Here is a 26064-nt window from a genome sequence, read left to right on the forward strand (position 1 = left end):
GTGGGCAAAGGGCTTGGTCATCTAGACACTGAGGTGAAAAGTGACAGCTTTTATTCACATCATGATGCTGTTAATTTTTATTTGTTTCCCTGTAGATTCTTCTCTCTTTTCTGACTCCCGGTGGCAACCGGCTTCGCAACCAGATCTGTGAAGTTTTGGACACAGACCTCATTAGGCAGCAGGCTGAGCACAGTGCTGTTGACATCCAAGGCCTGGCCAACTATGTCATCAGTACGATGGGAAAGCTGTGTGCTCCCGTGCGAGATAACGATATCAGAGAGTTAAAGGCTACTGGCAACATCGTGGAGGTGCTGAGGTTAGCACTTTTGCTGTTTGCATTTCCTAGAGTATCTTTGAGTTCATTCAGAAGGGAAGTTGGGCATCGGTGAACACAGAATAACAACTAGTACCCCAAATAAATTACTGACCTTAGAAGAAAACCATATAAGCAGAGACCATGTCAATTATTTACTGTATGCAGAGAGTTTTCACATAGAATGATCTGACAAGGTTGTTAGTTGGCACGTAGTGGGCCCTGGAGATGCAGTGATGAAAAAGACAGATATAATCCCTGACTCCGGGAGTCTAATGGGGAGAGAGACCTTGAACAATTAATTACAGTTGTGATAAGTGGAAGAGGGGGAGGTAGAGGGTCTTAACAGAGTCTCCGACAAGGGACCTAATCTGGTCGAGGCTTCTTTATTAGTTACGGTCACTAGCTGCTATAACATGTAAACTCTAAATTCTCAGTGGTTTATCCAATAAAAGTTTGTTTCTCACTGATGTCGCAGTCCAATTCAGGGGTCCTTGATCAGACAACTCTCCACATCTCATCCAAGGACCCAACCTCCTTCTTTGCTTGGCTCTACCCTTGCTCAGGTCCTTAGAGTCCTCTCCTTTCAGCTGGCAAATGGGAAAGAGACCATGGGGGAGACATATGTAATATATAGCCACCTCAGCCCCAAAGTGACACATTCCCTTTGACCATGACTAGTCACATGATCCCACCTAGATTGAAAGGGGAGTTGAGAAGGGTAGTCACAGCCTGGAAAGACTTTTCACAGCCACAAATCTGCACTGCGGGGAGGGAGCACGGGCCTTTAGCGGTCAGCCAGCCACGTCTGCTGGAGCTTCTCTGAGGAAGTGGGGTGCATATTATGTCACGAGGATCTCATCTGGCCACATAGATGACAACTTCCTTGTGATCTAAGAGGAAAGAAGAGTCTGCCACACTTTTTGCTATTGAAGTGGACTTTTCTTCTTTTTTGTGTGTGGTGGCCACATTGAGAATTGAGTTTGATGTAAATGTTTTGGAAAGGTAGGAGAAAGACCAGTCTGCATGTAGTGGGTAATTTACTTTGTGATCTTGGGCAGGTTGATCGACTCTCAAAGTGACAGTCTCTGTCAAACGGGTGTTAGGTATCCTTAGAGTCGTGCTTGGCTCTGGCAGATTGTAATTCCTCAGTTATGGGATCCTTGCTTCTAGTTGTCTTATTACCCTAGTACAATCTCAAATCTGTGATGTTCATCATGGTCATTTGTTGAGCGCCTACTGGATGCCACTGCCCCCTGCACTTTACGATTGTTATCTCATTGACTGTTCACAACATCCCTCCAAGGTTGAGGTTGTCCTCTTTCACAGATGAGGAAACTGAGGCTCAGAGAGACTGATTTACTTGTGTATGTGCCCACAGATCTGGCGAGTTGCAAAGCTGGGTTTGAGCACAGGGCTGCTTAACTCTAAAAGGAAGTATTTTTCCTCAGTGCCTCACTGCCTTGTCCTTTCTTTTTTAAATTTTTCTTATTCCCTAAGGAATAGAAGCCATATGCCCTGTGTCCAGGCTCTTTAAAATTTCAGGGGCTTTCAAATGAAAATTCCTTCTTGAATTTTTCTTACATAATTAAGATTGTTTATGCTTCAAATAATTACTCTTGAGATCTGTGGAAGAACACATTTGCAGTACACACATATGACCTATGAAACATGACCCTACCAAATGGCAATTGAAACTTTAAAACCATTTTGGGGATGTTTATTGTTTTTGGCCTGGAACATAGATCATTGTTAGTGAATTTCAGCTTCACTTCTTAATCATCTTTCCATTTTAATTCTAAAATTTTTAGACAAATATTCCATGTCCTGGACCTCATGAAAATGGACATGGCCAATTTTACAATTATGAGTCTCCGACCACACCTTCAACGCCAGTTGGTGGAATATGAGAGAACCAAGTTCCAGGAAATTTTAGAAGAAACTCCAAGTGAGTATAATATAATGTGTATTTATATTGAAATTAAGTTAAAATGTGATGTTTTCATTTTTGACATCATATATAGTATCACTAAAGAATTTTGGCCTTTCTATTAAACATTTTTTTTACCTTCGAAAATTGACATTACAAACTTACAGTTGTTTCTTCTGTCCAGGAGCTGTGCTAAGCACTATTTGTTTCTTCATTCATTCAAGATATATTTATTGAGTGCCTCCTGTGTTTCAGACACTGCCTAGGTGCAGTGGATACTGCAGAGAACAGAATGGAATACAGTTGCCGTCCCCAAGGAGCTGACATTCTAGTAGGCATGACAAATAAATAAACGTCTTTATTTATGTATAACTGGGCAAATAAACATATATGGACAATATATGTTTTTAAGTATTATTAAGTGCTACGAAGAAAAATAGGATAAAGGGACAGTAAGGGTCAGAAGTGAGGACAGGTTGTTTTTTAGATGTGATGGACTGTGAAGGTCTCTATAAGTAACATTTGAGTAAAGTTTGCAAAGAAATGAGGAAGGGGCATGTAAAGATGGGGAAAAGAACGTTCTAGCCTGAGGGACTGCAAGTACAAAGGCTCTGAAGCAGAAACTTGCTTATGAGTTTGACAAACACAGGGCAGACATTATGACTGGAGTAGAGTAGGTAAGGGGAGAGTGGTAAGAGATGAGGCTGAAAAGGAGATAAAGGCAGATCACTTAGAGCATTGTTAGTAAATGAGAGGAGTTTGGATTTCATTCCACATGTGGTGGAAACCCATCAGAGAGTTTTAATCAGGGGAGCAACATCTGATTTTCATTTTTGAAGAATATTCTTGTTCCTGGCTACAGAATAGATCATGTGGGAACAAAGAGGGAAACAGAGGTACCAATTAGATGGCATTGCAGTTGCTCAGGCCAGAAATGATGGTGGCTTGTTCCAGATGGTAGTGGTGGAAGGAGTGAGGAGAGACCAGATTCTGGATACATTTTGAAGGTGGAGTAATCAGATTTGCTGAAGGTTGGATAAGGGAGAAAAGAGTTAAGGATGACTCTAAGGTTTTTGGCCTGTACAACTGGGTGAATGGTGATACAGTTTGAGTGAAACCGGGGAGACTAGGGGAAAGAAGATTGGGAGATGACATGGAATCAAGAGTTCAGTTTTGGTGATATGAACTTTTGAGATTTCATTTGACATCAATGTGGAGATGTCAGGTAGGCATTTAGATATGAATGAGGAGTTCAGAGGAATAATGGAAACTGTGTATATACATTTGGGAATAATCAGTATATGTACATATGTGATATAGAAAGCCATGGAACTGGGTACTAGTTAACACTTAGAAAATCCTTATCACATTCTAAGTACTTTACCTGTATGAACTAATTTAATCCTTGCAACAACTATATGAAGTTACCCCCCATTCTATGGGTGCGGAAACTGAGGCACCTTGAGGTTAAGTCACTGGCCTATATAACACAACTTAAAAGTATAGGGGTCCACCTAGGAAGGCAGCTTGCCTCCACAGTCCATGTTCCTATCCATTATATTACACTGGGTGAGACTACCTAGGGGGAGTGAGTATGGACTCTGAAAGAAACTGACATGGGGCAGTCAAGCAGCTAGAAGCTGAAGTTGAGATGAGGAGGAGGATCTAGCAATGGAGACTATGAGGGAGTAGCCAGAGAGGTAGTGTGACAGTCAGAGGAGGGGGGTGTCCTGTAAGAGATACGTGAAGAAGGTATTTGACAAGCATTGCTAAGTGGTCAAGAAAGACACAGGCCAACTTGACCATTGGATTTGACTGTATGATGATGGTCGGTAACCTTGATGAGAGTGGTTTCAGTGGATTTGTGTGCATTAAAACCAGATGGGGCAGGGCACGGTGGCTCATGCCTGTAATCCTAGCACTTTGGGAGCCGAGGCGGGCGGATCACCTGAGGTCCGGAGTTCAAGACCAGCCTGGCCAACATGGTGAAACCCCTTCTCTACTAAAATATAAAAATTAGCCGGGCATGATGGCGGGTGCCTGTAATCCCAGCTACTCAGGAGGCTGAGACGGGAGAATCGCTTGAACCTGGGAGTTGGTGGTTGCAGTGAGCCAAGATCGCGTCACTGCACTCCAGTCTGGGCAGCTAAGTGAAACTCTGTCTCAAAAACAAACAAACAAACAAAAACCAGACTGGAGGGGGATCAGGGAAGAATAGGAGTAGAAGAAATCTTAGCTCATGGAATCTTCACAATTACCAGTTACCCAGTGAAGTAGGTACTGTTATTCCCTTTATCTTACAGGCAAGGAAACTGAGATGCTAGAGGTTGCACAGCTGGCAAGAAGCTGGCTAACTGCTCTTGGCAAACTTTTGACACAAGCCTCTGGGGTTTAATTAACCACTATTTAAGGCTGAGTTAGGTGGTTTCTGCCCAAATAATCAACACAATGGCCTTATATAAAAAAGACAAAACAGGTGCCACGTTTAAAGGGGCCCTGGCAGGCAGGAGCACGTCCAGAGGAGAACACATTGATCATGGAGGCCACATGAGGAACCGTCGAGGAAGCTGGGCATGTTCTGCTTGGTAACAAGGAGACTCAGGTGGGCCATGGCCCCACCCACCCTCTCTGTTGACAGTGACTCAGAGACTGGTGAAATTCTGTAGGGCAGACTAGGATTCATGAGAGGGAGGAAGCAGACAGCTGGTTTTGACCTTTCTGATAGTTGGAGCTGTTTTAACTTTGGAATGGGCCTATTACAGCAGTAGTCAGTGCTAGCTAACATTTTGTATGAGCACTTACTACATGCTAAGTCCTTACTGTACCGCTTAAGTAGTCTATTCAAGCATCACACTAGCCCTATGAGGTTGGTACTGTTATCACCCCTTAATTACAACTGAGGGAAGTGAGGTTAAGGTACTTAGCCTAGATGACTACTAGTAAGGGGTAGAGCCTGGGTAACCCAGGTGTGTCTCTGACTCAAAGCGTGTGCATTTAGATACTGTGAAACCCTGTCTCTTCAAACAAGCTATCAGCTGTGGGGGATATTGCAGAGGGATCTCTCACATCATCTGGCAGATGATTTAGTCATCTGGATAGCCAGTTATCTAGTCAGATAACTTCTAAGTTTTGTTCTACAACCAAAACTCTATGACTCCAAGGGCTATGTTGTTTTAGCTTCAAAGGGGAGGGAGTAAAGTGAAGTAGAATGCTATGTCGAACCTGGATCTGAAACCTGAACTGTGGCAACTGTCCACAGCAGCATTTTCCTGAGACTTAGTGGTTGGTTTCATTTGTGTACCTGTGTATGTAAACACATGTGCAAATGCACGCATATCTTTAACCAAGATAGCTTGGAATCTTGAGCAAATTCCCTAATAGGGTGAATTATGATTTAGTTCATCTCAAATTATTTGCGTCTTTTTTTTCTGTTTTTTGTTCGTTTGGTTTTTTGTTTGTCTTTAAGAGACAGAGTCTCACTCTATTGCCCAGGCTGGGGTACAGTGGCATGATCATAACTTACTCTAGCCTCTAATTCTTGGACTCAGGGGATTCTCCCGTCTCAGCTTCCCAAGTAGCTAGGACTATAGGCATGTGCCACCACACCTGGCTAATTTTTAAAACATTTTTTGTAGAGACAGGGGTCTCGCTGTGTTGCTCAAGCTGGTCTCTTAACTACTGGCTTCTTCCTGCCTCTCAAGTTGCTGGGATTACAGGCATGAGCCACTGCACCTGGCTTGCTTCTCTTTTTAAAACCCAGGCTTAGTGACCTGTAATCCATTTGCAACTTTTCTGTTGACTCGGATATATTCAGAGATTTAAGAATAGAGCAAACCCAGCTTTGCATATAGGTCATTATTGCTTAGCAAGAGAAATCAAGAGTCCCAGAAGCAGAGTGTATGTCAGCTGTTAATTATGTCCCCAAGTCACTCTGCCAAAAGTCGGCCCCTGTGCCCTAATATCAAAATAAGAGCCTCATAGTATCATACAGAAGGACAAAAGTGTTGGATTTTTGTGTACACATGATTATATAAGAATTATTAGAAAATTAATACAGAGAAGTACTCTAGATTTCTGAATTGGCTCCAGGAAAATATTTTCTTTTGCCTAAGAGGAGATTTTATGTAATTGCCTATTTTAAATATAGGCAGGAAAACCTTAGAAATGATTATTTGTACTAAGTAAGCAGCAACAAGATAACATTAGATCCAACATGTAAATTATCTGTGAAAAGAGCAAGAGATGATCCCTGGGTGGGGGCCATAAGTAATTTTGAAGATACCCAGAAAGAAAGGCTTTTTTTAGACAATATCTTATATCTGATCAAATGTTTTCATGAACTTTATTTCATATTATTCTTTAAAAAAATTCTGCGGGACATAAATATCTCTTTCAGAATATATGAAACTCTATTGTGATTCCCTTCATCTGTCACATGAGGCATTCAAGAAATATTTATGGAACATTTTAAAGAAGAGCAAACATGCTCAGTGACAACCTCCTTAGACTCAGTCATTCAGCTAATTAAACAGTGGAGGCTGGGTGCAGTGGCTCACACCTGTAATCCCAGCACTTTGAGAGGCCAAGGTGGGCAGATCATGAGTTCAGGGGATCGAGACTATCCTGGACAACATGGTGAAACCCCGTCTCTACTAAAAATACAAAAATGAGCCAGGTGTGGTGGCGTGTGCCTGTGATCCCAGCTACTGAGAGACTGAGGCAGGAGAATCACTTGAACCTGGGAGGCAGAGGCTAGAGCGAGCCGAGATTGCACTACTGCACTCCAGCCTGGGCAACAGAGCGAGTGTCTGTCTCAAAAAAAAAAAAAAAAAATCAGAAACAAAAACAGAAAAAACAGTGGAGCTAGGACTGGAAACCAGGTCTCCCAAATCCAAGTCCAGATTAAACCAAGCTGCTACTTTTTCAGCCTTCTTTGAATTTTTCAGTTTTGTGTTATATTGTAATACAACTGAGTTGTATTGCAAGCAACAGAAACCAACTGTAGCTGACTTAGCCAAAGGGAAGTGAATAGAAGGATGGAGGAAGTTCACAGAATCAAAGGAAAAGCCAAAATGTCAGAAATCAGAAGAATGTCACAAATCTGGATAAGAATAACCAAGGGATAGCAAGTCTCCCTTGTCACGATGGTTGATGTGGGCTATAAACATGGGCCATTCTTGAACACTGTCACCACTCAGATCCCGGGAAGGAGTCGGCTCTGCTGGGCACGTGACTCTGCTCGGCCAGCCCCTGGTCGGGAAGATAGGGCCTCTGAATTGAGACTCACAAAAGAAAACATAGAACCAGAGGAAATGGTTTCTCAGAGAAAACCAGCACCAAAAGAAGGGAAAGTGAGATGTTGCCAGGCAAAAAAGAGATGTCGTGGATAAGGAAACTACATTTTTCCAACTGAAAATTGGGGTAGAAGCACCTGTAATACCATTGCTTATTCTGGTGTCTGTCTCTCCCTCTTACCAGACTAGGAACTTCTTGAGTGCAGGGACTGTGCTTATTTACCTTTAAATCCCTAGTACTTGGTACAATACCTGGGACTAAGTAGGTACCCAGTAGTTTTCGTCGAATAAACGAACGAGTGGAAAAACTCTTAATCCTGTCCCCAGGAAAAGCCGAGGTTGCAGGTGCCTCATGAGGCTGACCTTCCTTTGGAGCCACAGAGAAGAGTCACCATGCCAGCCTGTGAGAGTGAAGTCTCTGCAGATCCCTGAGAGAAGAGCCAGCGTTTCTCTCTAAACGCATGCTCCTTCTGCTTTACCAGTCGTTCTCAAGTCAGACTACAAATTAGAATCATCTGGGGCATTTAAACACAGAGGCCTGAGCCCTGCCTCAGACAGAATAAATCAAAGTCTCCAGGAGCTGTGCCCATGAACAGTTTTTTCGTTTTAAAGCTCCCCAGGTGATTCTAAAGTCAGCCAGGATTGAGAACCACTATGCCACACTGTTGCTTTTGTTCAAGGTAACTAAATGGGCTCTTAAATGTGTCAGCTGTAAATGATTAAACTTGCAGTATAAGTGCTTATTACTGCCACATTGTAATTATATTCACGATGATGATTTCCACTCGTGCTTTCTCAGTTGGATGTCTTAAATGAAAGACTGCAAGTCTTTTCCATCTTTATAAAACAGAACCAGCAAACCAAAAACAACATTTGCCAACTGAGGAGAAACAAGAGTTGCAAAATTCTGGGGGTGGTGTTGCTTTAGTGTGGCAAACAGAACTACTCATAAATTATCCCTACTCAAGTGCTGGGTCCCAGGAAGAATTTCAGTCTATTTCTTTCGCTCTTGCTCTCTCTCACTCTCACTCTCTCTCTCCCTCTCCCTCTCTAATCTGCACCTGTATTCAGGCTGTATTTCTTGGCAATTGTCATCTTATAAATTCTACCAAATACATAATTTTAAAAGAACTGTGGTATAAAAAGCAATTTGTTTCTAGTGGGAAACCTTAGAACTGGGTCTAAAGCAAAATAAAGTGAATTTTGCCCTAAGGCAGACAGGCCCAGTAGAGAATTACTGCCTCCAAACTTTCAGCCTCCTGGAATAGCCTTGGCATGTCAAATTTCATTTAGTTCATGATGTAAGAGACATTTTATTCAAAGTTAGAAGAACTACTTATGAGCGAAAGTAAATACTATTTGTCATCTAAGACCATGGTTCTCAACATGGTTCTCTCAGGGGTGATTTTGCCGCTGCCCCCGCCCCACAATATTTAGCCATGTCTGGAGACACTTGGCTGTCCCATCCTGACAGGGCAGGGTGGGAGGCTAAGGAAGGGCATCTAGTAGGTAGAGCTTAGGGATGCTGCTAAACATTGTATAGTGAACAGGACAGCACCCAACAATGGAGAATTATCCAGTTCAAAATGTCAATAGTGCCGAGGTTGAGACACCCTAAATAAAGAATCAGAATGAATCCATTTCATGATGACCCAAGGAACCATCTCATGCTCCAGGAAAATTTGGGCTTCAATAAGCAAGGAAGTCCGGTGGCTGTTGAGCACTTGGGGGTTGTTTTGTATTTGGAATCAGTCTCATTTCAGCTAGTTATGGCTGATGGTGGGTGCTTTCTTCCTCTTGCCTTCTTTCCATTGTCTAGAGGGAGCCATTGCCACTTGCAGAAGCAAGCCCTTGCAGAGGCACCTTTTGGAGCAACTCTGTGTGAGTTGTTTGTCATAGAAACTGTTAATATCAAGGGAACTGTGCTAATAATAACTATTAGGCACCTGATAACCTATATTATAGTAATATTTAAGTGCCATATGCTTAAAAATGAAATGAATTCAAGTAAAAAACCTCATTTCCAGTGATACATATTTTTTATCCAGAAGAACTGAACTTGATAAACTTGTCTAAAGTGGAAGGACAATTGAACTGGACATTGTCTTTAAGGTCATAGTCTTTAAGGTCAGATTAAGTATGACACTAAAGTTCAGTGATTTCTTCCTTCCTCACTGCTTCCTTCTCCCTCTCCCATCTTGCCTTCTGGAATAACCCTTGCCAAATACCGGGGATCATAGTGCATAAACTAGATTTTCAGTGTCTGCATGTTTTCTAGATAACATCTCCTTTAAAGCATTGGCTTTTCTTTAAGGGGACCTGCCTAGATTCTGCTCCCTCATGCTAGCACACTAACTGGTGTTTACATACACAGAAAAAGTCAAGTTCCCAAAAAAGCTCGTTTTAACCAACCCACTGCTTAGCCTACTCACTCTTATTCCACGGTGATCACTGTGTCTGAGGCAACTTCATTAATAAGGCAGCTGTCCTTGTATCAGGCAGAGAACCTGACCAGCCCTCTAGAGACAATAATCCCCCTCCTTAAAGGTTGTTTACAGAGTTAAATGAGCTAATGTAACAATTGCTAAAACTTAGGGGCATTTCCTTTGTGCCAGAAATGGTTCCAAGTGTTTTGTATGTACTAGTTTGTTAAATCTTTACCACAGCTTCAGGAGGAATACTATTATCCCCAGTTCACAGACAGAGGAAACTGAGGAGACGTTAGGTAACCCGCCCAAAGCATACACCGAAGTTGAGACTGCGTGGCTCAGTCCCGCGTTCCCAACTACTGCACGGGCGGGAGCCTAGCACAAGTTCTTAGTCACATGTTGATTGCTTTGATATTAGGTTGCTCTAAGTTGAGATTCATTCATCTGCAATGCATAGGTTGCCCTAAGCTGAGATTCATTCATCTGCAATGCAAAGCTGACTCCCCAGTCAAGCTGCTTCTTCATTCTCTGTCTTGCTTTCTAAATCCTGTTGCGGAAAAGACTGTTGCTGATGAGTCTCTTTGCACTGCAACTTTTGTTTGTGTTCTTGTCAAATCTGTTTCAAGGAATAAATGTAAAAGACTTGTCTGCCCAATTATACTGGGCTCTGTTTGACATAATTAATTTTAGAAATGGACACTGTCAGTGGTAGGCTGGAAGTGGTTGGTACAGACTTGGGAGCCATTTGCTGTATTTGAAGGAATTTTATGAGCTAGTAAACATACCCATTACTAAAAATTAAATTATATAAATTTACAATTAAATATATTATATTAAAAACAAAGGTAAAACTCTGGGAAATCATTAGGCAATTTCTTATTAAACACACTTACAACCTAGTAATTGCAATACTGAGTCTTTATCCCCAAGAATTGTAAACTTACATTCACACAGAAACCTGTACATAAATATTCATATCAGCTTTATTTGTAAAACCCCAAACTGAAGCAACCAAAATGACTCTCCACTGGTAAATGGATAAACAAACTGTGGTATATCCATACAATAGAATACTACTCAGTAATAAAGAGGAATGAACTATAGATACATACAACTTGGATGGATGCTTAGAAAACAAAGCCAATCTCAAAGGGTCATTTTACTGGTCTGCTCAGGCTGCCATAACAAAGTACCACAGACTGGGTAGCTTCAACAATATTAGTTTATTTTTCATAGTTCTCAAGGCTGAAAGTCCAAAATGAAAGTGCCAGCTGATTTGGTTCCTGATGAGGGCTTTCCTCCTGGCACTATAGACATGCCTATTTCTCAGTGTGTGCGGATGGAAAGAGAGTCTCCTCTTTTAAGGGTATCAACCCTCATGACCTCATCTAACCCTAATTACCTCCCAAATTCTCCATCTCCAAATGTCATCACAGTGGAAGTTAGGGCTTCATGATAGGAATCTGGGTGGCAGGTGGACACAAACAGTCCATAACAGCTACATATTGTATGATTCTATTTACATAACATTCTTGAAGTGACATAGTTATGGTGATCATTGGTTACCAGAAGTTAGGGTTGAGGTGAGAGTGTGACTACTGGGAGGTAACATGAGGAGATATTTTACAGTGATGAAATAGTTGAGTATCCTGATGGTTACAGGAATCCACATATGTAATAAAATTTCTTAGAACTACACACATAAAGAATGCATTTAAAAACTGGTAAAATCAATATAAGTTAATGGTATTGTACCCATGTCAGTTTCCTGATTTTGACAATATACTGTAGTTATTTAAGATGCTGTCCTTGGGGGCAGCTGGGTGAAGGGTATACAGGAACTGTCTGTACTATTTTCACAACTTTTTAAGTCTTTTATTTTGAAATAGTTTAAGCTATTTCAAAATTTAAAAGTTATTTTTAAAGCCCTAAAAAGGAATGAACTGTGATATATAAGACAATGTGGATAAATGTCAGAAACACTATGCTAGGTACTTTATGATTCCATTTATATGAATTTCTAGAAGGCAAACTAATTCATGCAGTTAGGAGTTAAAAGTAGCTGAGTGAGGTGCACATTGACTGGAAAGGGAGACGAGAGAACTTTCTGGGGTAATGGATATCGTCTATATTTTGTTTTAGGTGGTAGTTGCACAGGTACATAGAATAGTCAAAACTCACCAAACTGAACACTTAAGAACTGAACATTTTCGTGTACGAATTTATTATGTCTGTAAATATAAACATATTTATATGTGTGAAAAAACAAAATAATAATAATTATAAAAAGTAAAGGAAAACAAATACTAAAAACTCTTCACTTCCAAATTATCTTACTATTGTCTATAGTCTTGACATTAAAGAATCTCAGGATGGTACATATAACAGGTATAAAGTACCTGTTATATCTGGATGATGGAAACACTATGTAGCAGTGTACTATACTGGGCATCTCTGCTCAACTTCATATTTAGTGACTTTCCTCCCACTTGCTCATTCTACAAATGAGGAAATCAAAAGCTCAGGAGAGAAGTGAGGGCTGGAGATACAGATTTGGGAGCCTTATGGGGTATGGGTGGAAATAGAAACCACAGAAACGAGTAAGATGGTCTAGTGAGATTGAAGAGTACCAAATCAATGGGGATTGGGTAGAGTGCTTGGAAGCATCACCATTTAAGGAACAGGCAGAGGAACATTTTCCTGTAATTGAAGGGAGATGTACCTATCTTCTCATCCTGTCTTCTCAACCCAGGTATGAAATGCAGAAGCACAGCTAGGGGAAACTAAGGAAGAGTGGTATTAGAAAAGCCAAGGAAAGAGTTTCTGGAGGGCTGTACTAAGAGATGTCTGTATTACAGAGGTGTTTAAAAAAAATAGGAAGGACATGTTTGTTGGATTTGACAACCAGGAGATTGGTGGTGGCCTTAGAAAGGTTATGGGAAAGATTTATTTCAGAACCTCTTTGGCCTATATTCTGTATCTTGGTAGATGGCACAAGCATTCATTCAGGTGTCCAAGGTACAAATCTGGGAGTCATCCTATAATACTCCTTTCCTACTCTCTACATGTAAGTGGTCACCAAGACCTGTGGGTGCTCCCCCTAAATATTTGTCAATTTTCTCCTCCTTACCCCTCACTTCCACTGCCTTATCCATTCACTCTCTTGTCTGAACCACTGCAACAATTTACTCTCCCTCCACTAATTCAGACTTTCTCTCCAAGCAATTTTTCTAATATACATATGTGATCATATGGGTTCCATGTTGAAAATAATAATATTCATCCGGGTGCAGTGGCTCACGCCTGTAATCCCAACACTTTGGGAGGCCGAGGTGGGTGGATCATGAGGTCAGGAGATCAAGACCATCCTGGCCAGCATGGTGAAACCCCATCTCTACTAAAAATACAAAAATTATCTGGATGTGGTGGCGCACACCTATAGTTCCAGCTACTCAGGAGGCTGAGGCAGGAGAATCGCTTGAACCTGGGAGGTGGAGGTTGCAGTGAGCTGAGATCACGCCACTGCACTCCAGCCTGAGTGACAGAGCAAGACCCCATCTGAAAAAAAAAAAGAAAGAAAGAAAATAATATTATCCAAAACTCCCCATTCCCGTCGCTGGTGTTTGTAACCTGGGGACTATGAATCTGATAAGAGAGAATGACAATTGTTTGTGGACATGTGCATGTGAGTGTGCACATTCACCTTGGGAAAGGCGTATCTCTAATTAGATATTTAAGGCAGTCTAAGACCCAAAAATGTGTAATAATTATACTCTGTTTTCTCTTCAGATTGTATAAATCTTTCACCTTTTACCAAAAATGTGTGAAAATTAATGACTTTACTCTAAATACCTTCTCTGCACAAACTCAAGGCTGGCTTCTAACCACCCATCCAATGCCATCTGCTACAACCCTCTTACCCCTAGTTCTTTATGGACCAGCAATACAGATTTGTTTGTGGCATCCAGAATGTGGCATCTAGAATATGCCATATGCTGTCTTTTCCAGAGCACTTACAGAGCTCTTCCTCTTAGATTATTTCCTGGACAGCCTCTTCTCCCACAATTACTAGCATTCATTGTACTATGTTATAGTTGTTAGTTTACAGATCTGTCTTTCCATCTGGGTTATAAACTCCTTGAAGGGCATAGCTGTGTCTTTTCATTTATGCCCAGCACCCAACACAGCATCTGTCAAGTGGAATACACCAGTGAAGGGATCAATCAGCTGTAGAACAAATATGTGGCCTTTTCACTCTTAGGTGCTCTTGATCAGACTACAGAATGGATAAAAGAATCTGTAAATGAAGAATTGTTTTCTCTTTCTGAGAGTGCTTTAACTCCTGGGGCCGAAAATACCTCCAAGCCAAGCCTGAGCCCTACTTTGGTGCTAAATAATAGTTACTTGAAACTGTTACAGTGGGATTATCAGAAAAAAGAATTACCAGAGGTGAGTGATTTTGTTCTTCCCCCAAATTTCCCAGTATTTTAATTCTTAAGTTCTAACTTTGAATCATCTGGTCTGTGTTTCATGTGGTTTAATGATTTTGCAAAAATCAGATAAAAATGGGAATTTGGAAATGACATTGCCTATTTTGTATTTTCATGCTATTGAGCTACCCTTTCTATTTTTATATTTTAAATAAATATGTTAGACACTTATGACAGATGGAGCACGTCTTCAGGAACTGACAGAAAAGCTGAATCAATTGAAAATTATTGCCTGCCTGTCCCTAATTACCAACAACATGGTGGGTGCTATTACAGGAGGCCTGCCTGAGCTTGCAAACAGGTTAAAAAGGATTTCAGCTGTTCTACTCGAAGGCATGAACAAAGAGTAAGTTCCAGATTTTTGCATCTGCTCCCTCTTGTATTAAGGCTCTGCATGCGTCTCAGAGAACAAGAATGACCTTGGACATCTGGATGTGAGATTCAGGACTGTGCTTTAGAGAAGCTTATCTTACACTTTCTTTTTCTAGAATTTCCTTTAATCTCTCTGAAGGCTTAGATGTCCTCTCATAGGAAGGGAGAGATGTTTTCCATGACAAGTGCCAGGGTGAGTGTAGTATTTCCACTGACAATGAATTTGTACAACAGCTTTTCTTTGACAGTGCTTTGGAAGAAAAACAAGCGAAACACAGAAATCTGCCAAGCTCAGTGTTTAGAATTGTGCAAATTGTTTTTGAAAAAAAAAAGAGTCTCGCTCTGTTACCAGGCTGGAGTACAGTGGCGCAGCCTGGGCTCACTGCAACCTCTGTGTCCCGGGTTTGAGCGATTCTCCTGCCTCAGCCTCCCGAGTAGCTGGGACTACAGACATGCACCGCCACACCTGGCGAATTTTTGTATTTTTAGTAGAGACAGGGTTTCACCATGTTGGCCAGGATGGGCTCGATCTCTTGACCTCATGATCCACCCACCTCGGCCTCCCTAGAATTGTGCTATTGCTTGTTCTGACATCATCATTTTTCTGCAGTGAATTGTTTACTGACTTCACAAATCCACCTTGCTACGAAGTCTTCAGGAGTGCTGACAATTCTGCCCTTCAGAGATGTGATACAAGTCCAGTGAAGATTTTGGTTTTTGCTACATTTATCTCCAGTATTATACCTTCATGAATGCTGGAATCCCATTTAGATTTTGCATTTACATCATCCAGTAGGAATTCCTATCCAAGTCAGAAAATTCTTAGTCTTGGTGAATGGCCAGATGGTTCTGTGAGTCTCTTATGGGTCAGCTTCTCCTGCTGGTTCCCTTTCAGGTGTCTTCAGAGGCATGTCCTCTTTATTCCTGTAATTGAAGGAAGATGCACCTGTCTTCTCATCCTCCCACCTATTATTCAGAGAGCATGTAAATTACTTGATGAAATCCTAGACTATTAAGAGCCAAAAGGAGCACAAGTAGTTATAGAATCCAACTTCTCATTTTGAACTGAAGCTTAGAGATAGAGTAGAATTTGCCTTGGGCTGCACAGATAGAAAAGGGCAGACCAAGGACTGAGCCCTGATCTGACCTTTCTCCTGATTCTGATGCTTATTAATATTCCAGGACCCAAGACCTATAATGAAAGGAAACCTCTGATTTTGCAGTTGGTCTTATCTTACCATTTCCCTGCACGGGTAATCATTACTTTCCAGAAACTTTTATTAAGCCTTTAGAGAACACCCAGTGCTGCTGAAATGTTAATATAAAGTATACAGAAGGTGGTTACTAAGAAGACAGGCTTTTGGGTCAGACATACCAGGGTTTAAATCCCAGCTCTGCTATTGACTTACTATGAACACTTGAATAAGTTCTCAAATTACTATGAGCCTGACTTTCTCACTTGTAAGAAGGGAATAATAATTGTATTAATATCTACCTTGGAGTCGTGAGAACTTAAGATGATTCATGTACAGGTGTGTGGCACATAATATGTACTCAATGAATGCTAGCTTAACTAGCCATTAAATCATCATCTTTATAATTGTATCTGGTTGTTTTATTGTTTAATTTTTTCCCTGGTGTTAGGAAATGAATACAATCAATTCTCAATTATCCTCATTATGGACGGGGCAATAGCATTCATAGTATAAAAAAAGGGACAGTACTAAATAGTAGACCAACATGTCGTTTATATTTGGTTTGATGACGCATCTTGAAAACTAGAAACAGTTTTCCCTCTTCATTATGAGTGGAAGGCATGGCTTATGCTAAGACAACTTTTTTTGAAGAGCTGAAAGGATTTATTGATTGGTTGATTTTTAATTTTTTTCCCTTTTTCAACTTTTAGGTTTAGGGACACATGTACAGGTTTTTTACATGGGTAAGTTGAGGGTCACTGGGGTTTGGTGTGCCAGTGATTTCATCACCCAGGTAGTGAGCATAGTTAGTTTTTCAACCCTCACCTTCCTCCAGACCTCCACCTTTTAGGTGTAGGACCCAGTATCTGTTGTTCCCCTTTGTGTCCATGTTTACTCAGTATTTAGCTCCCGCTTATAAGCAAGAACATGTGGTATTTGGTTTTGTTTCTGATGATTCACTTGGGATGATGGTTTCCAGTTTTGCCCATGTTGCTGCAAAGAATGTTATCTTATTCTTTTTACAGCTGTATAGTATTCCATGGTGTATATACCATATTTTCTTTATCCAGTCCACCACTGATGGGCATCTAGGTTGATTCCATGTCTTTGCTGTTGTGAATAGTGCTGCAATGAACATATGAGTACATGTGTCTTTTTGATAGAGTGATTTCTGTTCCTTTGGGAATAAACCCAGTAATGGGATTGCTGAATTGAATGGTAGTTCTGTTTTAAGTTATTTTAGAAATCTCCAAACTGCTTTCCACAGTGGCTGAACCAATTTACATTCCCACCAGAAGTGTATAAGCGCTCTCTTTTCTCTACAACCTTGCCAGAATCTGTTATTTTCTGACTTTTTAATAATAGCCATTCAGGCTGGGCACGTTGTCTCACACCTGTTATCCCAGCATTCTAGCAGGCCGAGGCAGGTGGATCACTTGACGTCAGGAGTTCAAGACTAGCCTGCCCAAGATGGCAAAACGCTGTCTCTACAAAAAATAATTAGCCAAGCGTGGTGGCGCATGCCTGTAGTTCCAGCTACTCAGGAAGCTGAGGCAGGAGAATCACTTGAACCTGGGAGGTGGAGGTTGCAGTGAGCTGAGATTGCGTCACTACACTCCAGCCTGGGCAATGGAGTGAGACTCCATCTCAAAAAAGAAGAAAAAATAGCCATTCAGACTGGTATGAGATGGTATCTCACTGTGGTTTTGATTTGCATTTCTCTAATGGTTAGTAATGTTGAGCATTTCTTCAGATGCTTGTTGGCTACATGTGAGTCTTCTTTTGAGAAGTATCTGTTCATGTCCTTTGCCCATTTTTTAATGAGGTTGTTTTTTGCTGGTTGTAAGTTCCTTTAGATTCTAGATATTAGACCTTTGTTAAATGCATAGTTTGCATATATTTTCTCCCATTCTGTAGGCTGTTTACTCTCTTGATAGTTTCTTTTGCTGTGCATAAGCTCTTTAGTTTAATTAGGTCCTACTTGTTTATTTTTGTTTTGGTTGCATTTGCTTTTGAATAATTCATCATGAAATGTTTGCCAAGGCCTATGTCCATAATGGTATTTCCTGGGTCTTCCTTTAGGGTTTTTAAAGGTCTTATAGTTAAGTCTTTAATCCATCTTGAGTTGATTTTTGTATCTGGTGAAAGGAAGGGGTCCAGTATCAATTTTCTGCATATGGCTAGCCAGTTTCCCTTTAGCCTAAGAACTCACTGATTAAAAGCAAGAAAAAACTAGGGCAGTACATTGTAGTGGATAAAAAGTCAGAAGGTAATAATTTTATTACAATCAGTCTATCCTTGGGTTACAGAATTCCAACATCAGGTCCAATGTGGGCTTATAACAAATTCCAGTAAGGCAGAACACCAAGAACTCATTTCTTATTGCTGTTAATGATGATCAACACGATAACCTATTTTTCTCTTTTCCTTCTTCCATGTGCCTGATAATCTGCTAAGAGCTAAATATTAGACACATAGAAGTTCAGTGGTAGAGCCAGGATTTGAACCCAGCTCCACATGATACCATAGCTTATGTTCCAACTCACTCCATTATACTGCTTCCTATCATTGAGCCCTTCTCTCATCCTTTAATTGCCATTTTGCAGAGTTATCTTAAGGACCCTTTCTGGATAGTGAGATAGAATTTTCAGTCATCTTTCCCTAATAGTATGGACCCAACAAATGACTTTTCTAATTACCTGTTTTTCCTTACCTACTAAATAACTCACTCTTTAATTACCTTTACAACTTTCTGGACTCTATATATTGGAGATTATTTATCAGTTACTTGAATAATGGGAAGGAGCTTATTATCTTTGGTCATGATCAGCCAAGAGTTTTAGGTATTTGACCACTGAATATCTTTATTTGTTGTTTTTGATTGGTGTTACAGATTTACTGCTTAGGCATAGACAAATGAATTCAGTCTACTTCATTTACCAAGTGCATTTTTTAAAATGTGTGAATGAATCCCCTCAAACCAACAAGTTTATTTTAAGAAGCAAATTGGTGTTTTCTGTCCCTTTCTGATAGTCGTGTAATATAAATGGAGTTGCAGGTGCATTTTTGGGGACCATATTTTTCTGCTTATGCTTTTCTACTTAAACACTGCTACACAATTTAATGATTTTAAGCATTTAAAAATCTGCTACATAAGAAGGTTGGTGGTTGGGAGGAGTTACTATTTTATAAGTTCATTCTAATAGAGGTTATTATTGTCTGTATAAGAGAAGACTGATAGGCATCTAAAACAAGTCTGTATATTCAAAATAATAACTTGATGAACAAAAACTTTCCCTGGTGGAATTTCATTTTATGTTTCACAGGACCTTTAACTTGAAGGAAGTCCTGAATTCTATTGGTGTTCAGACTTGTGCTGAGGTTAACAAGACCCTGATGGAGAGAGGTTTACCCACTTTCAGTGCTGAGATTCAAGCTAATCTTATAGGTCAATTTTCAAGCATTGAAGAGGAGGACAATCCTATCTGGTCCTTGATTGGTGAGTCCTTTTATTGATTTCTGCTTCAATTCCAATTTGCTTTAACTTGCTGATTTTGACTAATTATTAAGTCAGTCAAATTTTTGTCTTAAACACATTACCCGCTTTTGGAGGGTAAGTATTGAAAATGTCAAGAAATAATGTTTTCAAGGGCCTGGGACTCATTGCTGCTTCTGTGTGTCGTGGAGTGGGGGGATGTTTCAGGACCTATTATCTATTCAGCCAATAGATTTTATGACGAGAATAACAGAGTGCTGGAGTAATGTTAAAATCCTAGATCAATGCAGTAATTCAAACCAGCTGGCAGTATGTTCACAGATAGTAGATATCAGTTCTGCTGTGAGCAGCTCTGAAGGAACTTGGTCAGGCTTAAAGAGACAAAGACTGAAAACGCGTGGATCCAGGAGACATAGTGTGCAGGCTTTTTGTAATGGTAGGCCAGGAAATTGTCTCAAAGTCAAGCTGTGTTGGTGAGTTGGGAAAATGGATAATGTATCAGTTAGGACTTTTCAGTTACCTGTGACAAGAATCTAAACTTCTAAACTAGCTTAAACAAAATGAGCATTTATTTTCTCATCTAACTGAAAAGACCAGGGGTAGGGCTGGCTTCTGGTACAGCCTAATGAGAGTTCCAGCTGTCACTGGCACTAGTTTTCCTGCCTCCAACTCTCAACACTACCTTCTCCTGGGCCGGCTGCCTTCACAGGCAGACTTTTCTCATAACAGCAAGATGGTTTTAGCTCCAGCCTACAACCTTCCATATTTAAGTGAAAAACAAAGAATCTGCCTCCCTGTTAGCTCAAACAGTGACCCCATCTTTGAGTCTCAGTGGCTCCAGTTAGCCTGACTATAGTTCATGTCCCGTTCTTGAATTGGTCATGGTGGCCTGAGGGGAAGAAAGTTAAGCCTGAGACACGTATTCACCTCCTGGAGCTAAGGAGGAGTCAGTTTTCTCTGTAACACCTGATGAGAGTAGGGAGGAGATGGTTACCCCGAAACAAAATCAGAATATTGTGGCCATAAAGAAGGGGAGAAGCTGCTATGTGGTACAAAGCAGTTGTCTACTGCAGAGGTTCGAGGATGAAAACCAAAAGTAGAAGAGTGTAGAATTCGAATGTACTAACCTGCTAGGATTAATCTGCAGATTTTCAAAGTACAACATTGCCCTAAGATACTATTAATTTGAGACTTTCAAATAGTGTTGTTCATCCTTATCCCTGGGGACACAGAATGCTGGGGATCCAGGCCACACAGGCTACTTCAGTGGTTCAGAGCTTCAACTTTGCCCCCAGAAAGGAACAGTGTCGGTGTATACAACATTGTAGGCTGCTGGGGAGGCTGCTCCTGAGAGGGGACAGTTAATAACAATAACAAACAGAGTATGACCATGATCACCTGTGACCAAGCCCTTATCTGTATACCTTCACATGCTGACATGTGTCTGTCCTCAGAACATGCCGTCCCAGCTGAACAGGTAAAACCTGAGAGATGGTGTTCTAGGAGGAAGAGGGATAGCGTGGGGATTGAGACACTGTCCAGCAGTCTCTGCAGCCAACTGCCAAATCCCCAGTAGTGTGCAGTCCTCATGAGGATGGTGTGCAGGTTTGTTCACTGCTATATTCTTGTGCAATGCTGCACCCACACATATATTTAATAAATATTTGTGAAATGGGTGAATGCATAGGAGACTTGGAGAGGTTAAGGAACTTTCACTCAAAGTCCCATAACGAGCTGGGGGTGGAGTAGGGATCCTTCCCCAGCCTGTCTGACTCCAGAGCTCATGTTCCTCACTGCTCTGACTGGCACTTCAGTCAGAGCTGGAGCCCTGCTGCTTGCTGGCAGAGTGGCCAGAGTGTCCGAGTGTACTCTGTGCCTTTTCTTTGGGTAAGGGAAATGCTTGCAGTATCAGAAGGAATCTGAGGGCCTCTTAGAATCTGGTAAAGCAACTTTTGTCCACCCAGCTTTCCGCAGTCCAACTTGCCTGTCCTTTTGCAAATTGAAAGCATTTTAAATCTCAAAGTACTGTTGCCCTAGCAACTTAAGTGACTCACTTGAGCGTCTCTCCTTCGACCCTGGAAGCCAAGGACACGCCTTTGGCAGGGACTCCGTGTGGCTGCTCCTAACTGGACAAACACTCCTGTCACTTCAGCCTTTGCCGAAAAATGGACTCATCTGCAAACGAGGCAGGAGAGACAGAACCACCTGCTGACTTAAGAACGATTTTGAAAGGGTTTCGTTCTTTAAACCTTCTTAAGGGAAAGTGTTTGGATCGTATCTGTGATGATATAGACCTGGGCCTCTGAGGGTCAGGCAACTAGTCTAAAGGGAAAGTAGTACACAGTTAACTCTAAATGTATGCCTGCAGAAGAGTGGGAATAAATTAAACAGAGAGATTCCTGGAACATGAGAAGGGCTTCGTCAGTGTTGGCCATGGTTTTCCTCTGCTCAGGGTACCCACAGTGTGCTTTCTTTTGTTCTCATTGATGCGCTATTTATTTACTGAAGGGATTACAATCCCCAATTCCCATTACAATTCTTAACCTTTTGAAGATATTAGAAAGGGATTTTTCTTTCAAATACATACTAAGTAAAAATTATGGATTACCTGCTGTGTAAATTATTTGCATGCCTACATCTACTTCTTTTTCTGAGATGCAGTCTTGCTCTGTCGCCCAGGCTGGAGTGCAGTGGCGTGATCTTGGCTCACTGCAACCTCTGCCTTCTGGGTTTAAGCTATTCTTCTGCCCCAGCCTCCCGAGTAGCTGGAACTACAGGTACACGCCACCACGCCCAGCTATTTTTTGTATTTTTAGTAGAGATGGGGTTTCACCATATTGGCCAGGCTGGTCTCAAACTCTTGACCTCATGATCTGCCCACTATGGCCTCCCAAAGTGCTGGGATTATAGGCATGAGCCACCGCACCCTGCCTGCCATCTACATTTTTAACAAGTAATTTCAGTTGTACAGGTGATACAGAATAATTTCTCCTTGTAGAAAAATTACAGACAAAGGCCAGGCACAGTGGCTCATGCCTGTGATCCCAGCACTTTGGGAGGCCGAAGCAGGAGGATGACTTGAGGCCAGGAGTTTGAGACTATCCTGGGCAACAGATGGAGACCCTGTCTGTATAAAAAAAAGAACAAAGTTACAGATAAGGCTTAAGTCACCTTTGTTTGCCTTCTTCCGTCCCCATTTACCCCTGGCTGCCATGGTTTTCAGTTTGTTATTTATCTTTATAGACCCTTTTCAGTCCATTCTCACTTAAGTTCAGTCAGCATTTACAATGTGTCTGTCACATGCCAGACCAAGAATATAAAGATAAAAAAGATATAACCCTCACACTCAAAGAGTCCACTGTCCAAGAAGGGAGAGAGACACCTTCTCAACTGGCAATCATATGTCATGATAGTCTGGTAACAGATGCTAAGGAAAGTCACAGAAAGGAGGTAACTTTTGGCACAACATTGAAGGATGCCTTTGATTCTGGGCAGAGATGAGATGAGATGGGATGGCATGGCATGGCATTCTAGTAAAAGGAAAGAATTCTAAGACATGGACATTGGAAACTTAAGTTCTAAGTCACACCTAGCTGGAATGTATGATCTTTGTGAGCATTCTTGGGTGATAGGAATTTCAGTAGTATCATAGTTGTCCATATTCAATGTGGCATATTTTCCTTAGTAAACCTTCTTATTGGTGAGGTTTCTGCTCCCAAAGCCAGAGAAAGCCCTTGGAGCAGCCTGAGCTATAGCAGGTCTTTTCTGTCCAGTGTTACTAATAGTTGTCCCATGCTATTGCAGCCTGATTTCCATAGGCATTTCTGTGCTTTTGTGTAGTCGTGTCAAACTCAGATACTTCGAGGCAGTGATGCAGGAAGGGCGGGGAAGGTGGCACAATGGTGTGCTAGTTGGGGTGGCCCTTCCTTAGTGTCTCCTGATTCTTGGCCATGTGTGAAGTGCCCTGTAACTTATTTAGTATTAATTAATTATGTTTGAGATAGAGTCTCCCTCTGTTGCCCAGGCTAGAGTGCAGTGGCATGATCACAGTTCACTGCAGCCTCATGAGCTCAGGCATTCCTCTCAACTCAGCCTCCTAAGTAGCTGGGACTATAGGCATGCACCACCATGCCTGGCTAATTTTTAATTTTTTTTTTGTAGAGACGAAGTTTCACTTTATTGCCCAGGCTGGTCTCGAACTCCTGGGCTCAATAGATCCTCCCACTTTGGCCTCCCAAAGTGCTGGGATTATAGGTGTGAGCCACTACGCCTGGCACCATGTAATTTATTGTTCAACCAGGGTACTTTTGAGAGTCTCTTTTTAAAATTATGCCAAACAGGTGTAAATTTTGACTGTCCTGAGGAAACCTACATGTGTGGTCCCCCTTGCCGTGTGGTAATTTGGGCCCCCAAGTTTGCCAGATCTCTAGATTTTTCAAGAGAAAGCAGAAATGTGGATTTCTATGTGAAATCTTCTGATTTTAAATGGCTTCTGTTTTTAAAAAAGACACTGCATGAGCCAGACTGGCAATGCTAGTTTACAAACTCAGCTTTAGTGTATGTAATTACAATCATGAACATTTAGGATTAACTTTTGTAAAAGATTCCCCCCAAATAGGGCTCTGCATTTTTTATCAGTCAGCTATTGCTGCAAAACAAAATACCACAAAACTCCTAAGCTTAAAAAAAAATAAGCATTTATTATTACTCACCAGTCTGTGAGGCAACGGGTGACTCTTTTGGTCTTGCTGAATTCACTAATGTATTTGTGGATCAGCTGTGGCTCAGGATGGCAGCTTTGCTGATCCTGGCTGGACTTTCTCAGGTGATTGAATGCTGGTCGGCTATGCACTGGTCTAGGATAGCCTCAGATGGAACAGCTGGGTTTCCCTCTCCTTGATCTCTCATCCTCCAGCAAGCCCAGGCTTATTCTCATGGCCGTAGTAGGTAGAGAGTGGACATGAACAAGAGTGTCCTCTTGAGGCCAAGGCATGAAACTGGTACTCTGGCATTTCCACCGCATTCTGTATTGGCCAAAGTCAGTCACAGAGCCAACCAGATAAAAAGGATGGGGAAAACACTCCAGCCTTTGATAGGAGGAGCTGCAAAGCTACCTTAGAAAGGGGATGGGTACAGGGAGGGGTAAAGAATTGGGAACATTATTGCAGTCAACCTATTACACTTACTTGTTCTTGTTTTTAAAAAGTACGTACTTTAATAATGGACAGATAAAGGTATCTTTCTTTTTTCCTTCAGATAAACGAATTAAGCTTTACATGAAAAGCCTACTTTGTCTTCCAAGCCCTCAAAAATGCATGCCTCCTATGCCAGGAGGCCTAGCTGTCATTCAGCAGGAGCTAGAAGCCCTAGGCTGTCAATATGCAAACATTGTGAATCTCAACAAACAAGTGTATGGACCATTTTATGCAAATATACTTCGAAAGCTGCTCTTCAATGAGGAAGCCATGGGGAAGGTAGATGCTTCACCTCCTACTAACTAAAGAAGAACTGACATTGGATGAGAGATTGGAAATCCAGCACTTTGGTATCCAGTCCACTTCCATTGATGGCATTAGAGATCCAGCACATTCTCAGTACTGTGGTGCAGTATTAGCCCAAATCTGTGTAATGGGTAATATTAGCATTACAGAAGACACACACATCACATAGACCCTCAGAAGACACAAACATCACATAGACCCTATTTGTGCATCATTTTCAAGTTTAAAACAGACATTTGTAATGAACAGAAAACAATTTGTAATGAACTATATTACCTATATAATACTTGTAAATGTTTTCTTAACCATTTATATTTGGCTTATGACATTCAACCCATAAGGAGCTGTTTTTCTCACTTGTCATTATCAAACCTAATGATTTTTAATTTTGGTACAACTCCTTAAAGGGTTGAAGGTTGTGAGAATAACTGAGGGAATTGATGTTCTGAATAAATGATGTGAAGTAAACATAATTGTATTTGAAATGTACAATTACATTTTATTAATGTGTTAACAGAAACTTACAAAGTAAGTCCTCAAATTACACAAATGTACCAAATCACACTTTATAATACCAATGGTCAGTATTTATTTAGAATTTGAATGTATTAAGTACATTTTTATGCTACATACAAACTTTAGATAAAACCTCCCTTGTTTGTTTAGTGAAAATAGAAGCAACTCCCTTCTCAAAGTATTCTAGAAGTTTGTTTCTTCTTACAATTTATCCTGCTCTCCAAGAAAAACAATTTTTGCACAAATCTCTTAGTGAATGTCCTTGCATTTCTCAGGCCATTGATAAGGTTTATATAAGAATTTAATATTTTTATGTGAGGCAGGGCTCATTTGGTTTACTTGTAAGAAGAAGAAAGGCAGTCAATGATACCCGTTCTCCATGAAGTTCATATCTGAAAAAGAAACAGTTAAACTTTGGATTTCTTACCCATATAACTTAACTAGCAGATGTCTTTTGTGCTGATGAAAGCTTTACTGTGTTATGACCAAGATGTTCTTCTAAGGATCATTATCATTTGCTTTTTTTT

At 41.0% G+C, this 26064-nt stretch overlaps 1 protein-coding gene across 15 annotated transcripts in view; it reads left to right on the plus strand.

Annotated features, from left to right (window-relative positions):
* Nucleotides 1-25302, plus strand: part of TCP11L2 (t-complex 11 like 2) — a 41836-nt gene extending 16534 nt beyond the window's left edge. For 11 of the 15 annotated variants that reach the window (XM_021922856.2, XM_009181589.4, XM_009181588.4 and 8 more), the window contains 6 exons: nt 96-316; nt 2125-2261; nt 14228-14415; nt 14621-14802; nt 19351-19523; nt 24777-25302. In XM_021922856.2, coding sequence (XP_021778548.1) covers nt 96-316; nt 2125-2261; nt 14228-14415; nt 14621-14802; nt 19351-19523; nt 24777-25021 — 1146 coding nt within the window. In that variant the 3' untranslated portion in view covers nt 25022-25302. Of the gene's footprint in view, nt 1-95; nt 317-2124; nt 2262-2427; nt 2644-14227; nt 14416-14620; nt 14803-19350; nt 19524-24776 lie in introns of those variants that run through there. The other 4 variants (XR_002515829.2, XR_002515830.2, XM_021922857.2 and 1 more) reach the window with 4 other exon arrangements.
* Nucleotides 25303-26064: the final 762 nt, after the last annotated feature.

This window comes from Papio anubis, chromosome 9 (assembly GCF_008728515.1).
Source record: "Papio anubis isolate 15944 chromosome 9, Panubis1.0, whole genome shotgun sequence".
In the NCBI taxonomy this organism is placed as follows: domain Eukaryota; kingdom Metazoa; phylum Chordata; class Mammalia; order Primates; family Cercopithecidae; genus Papio; species Papio anubis.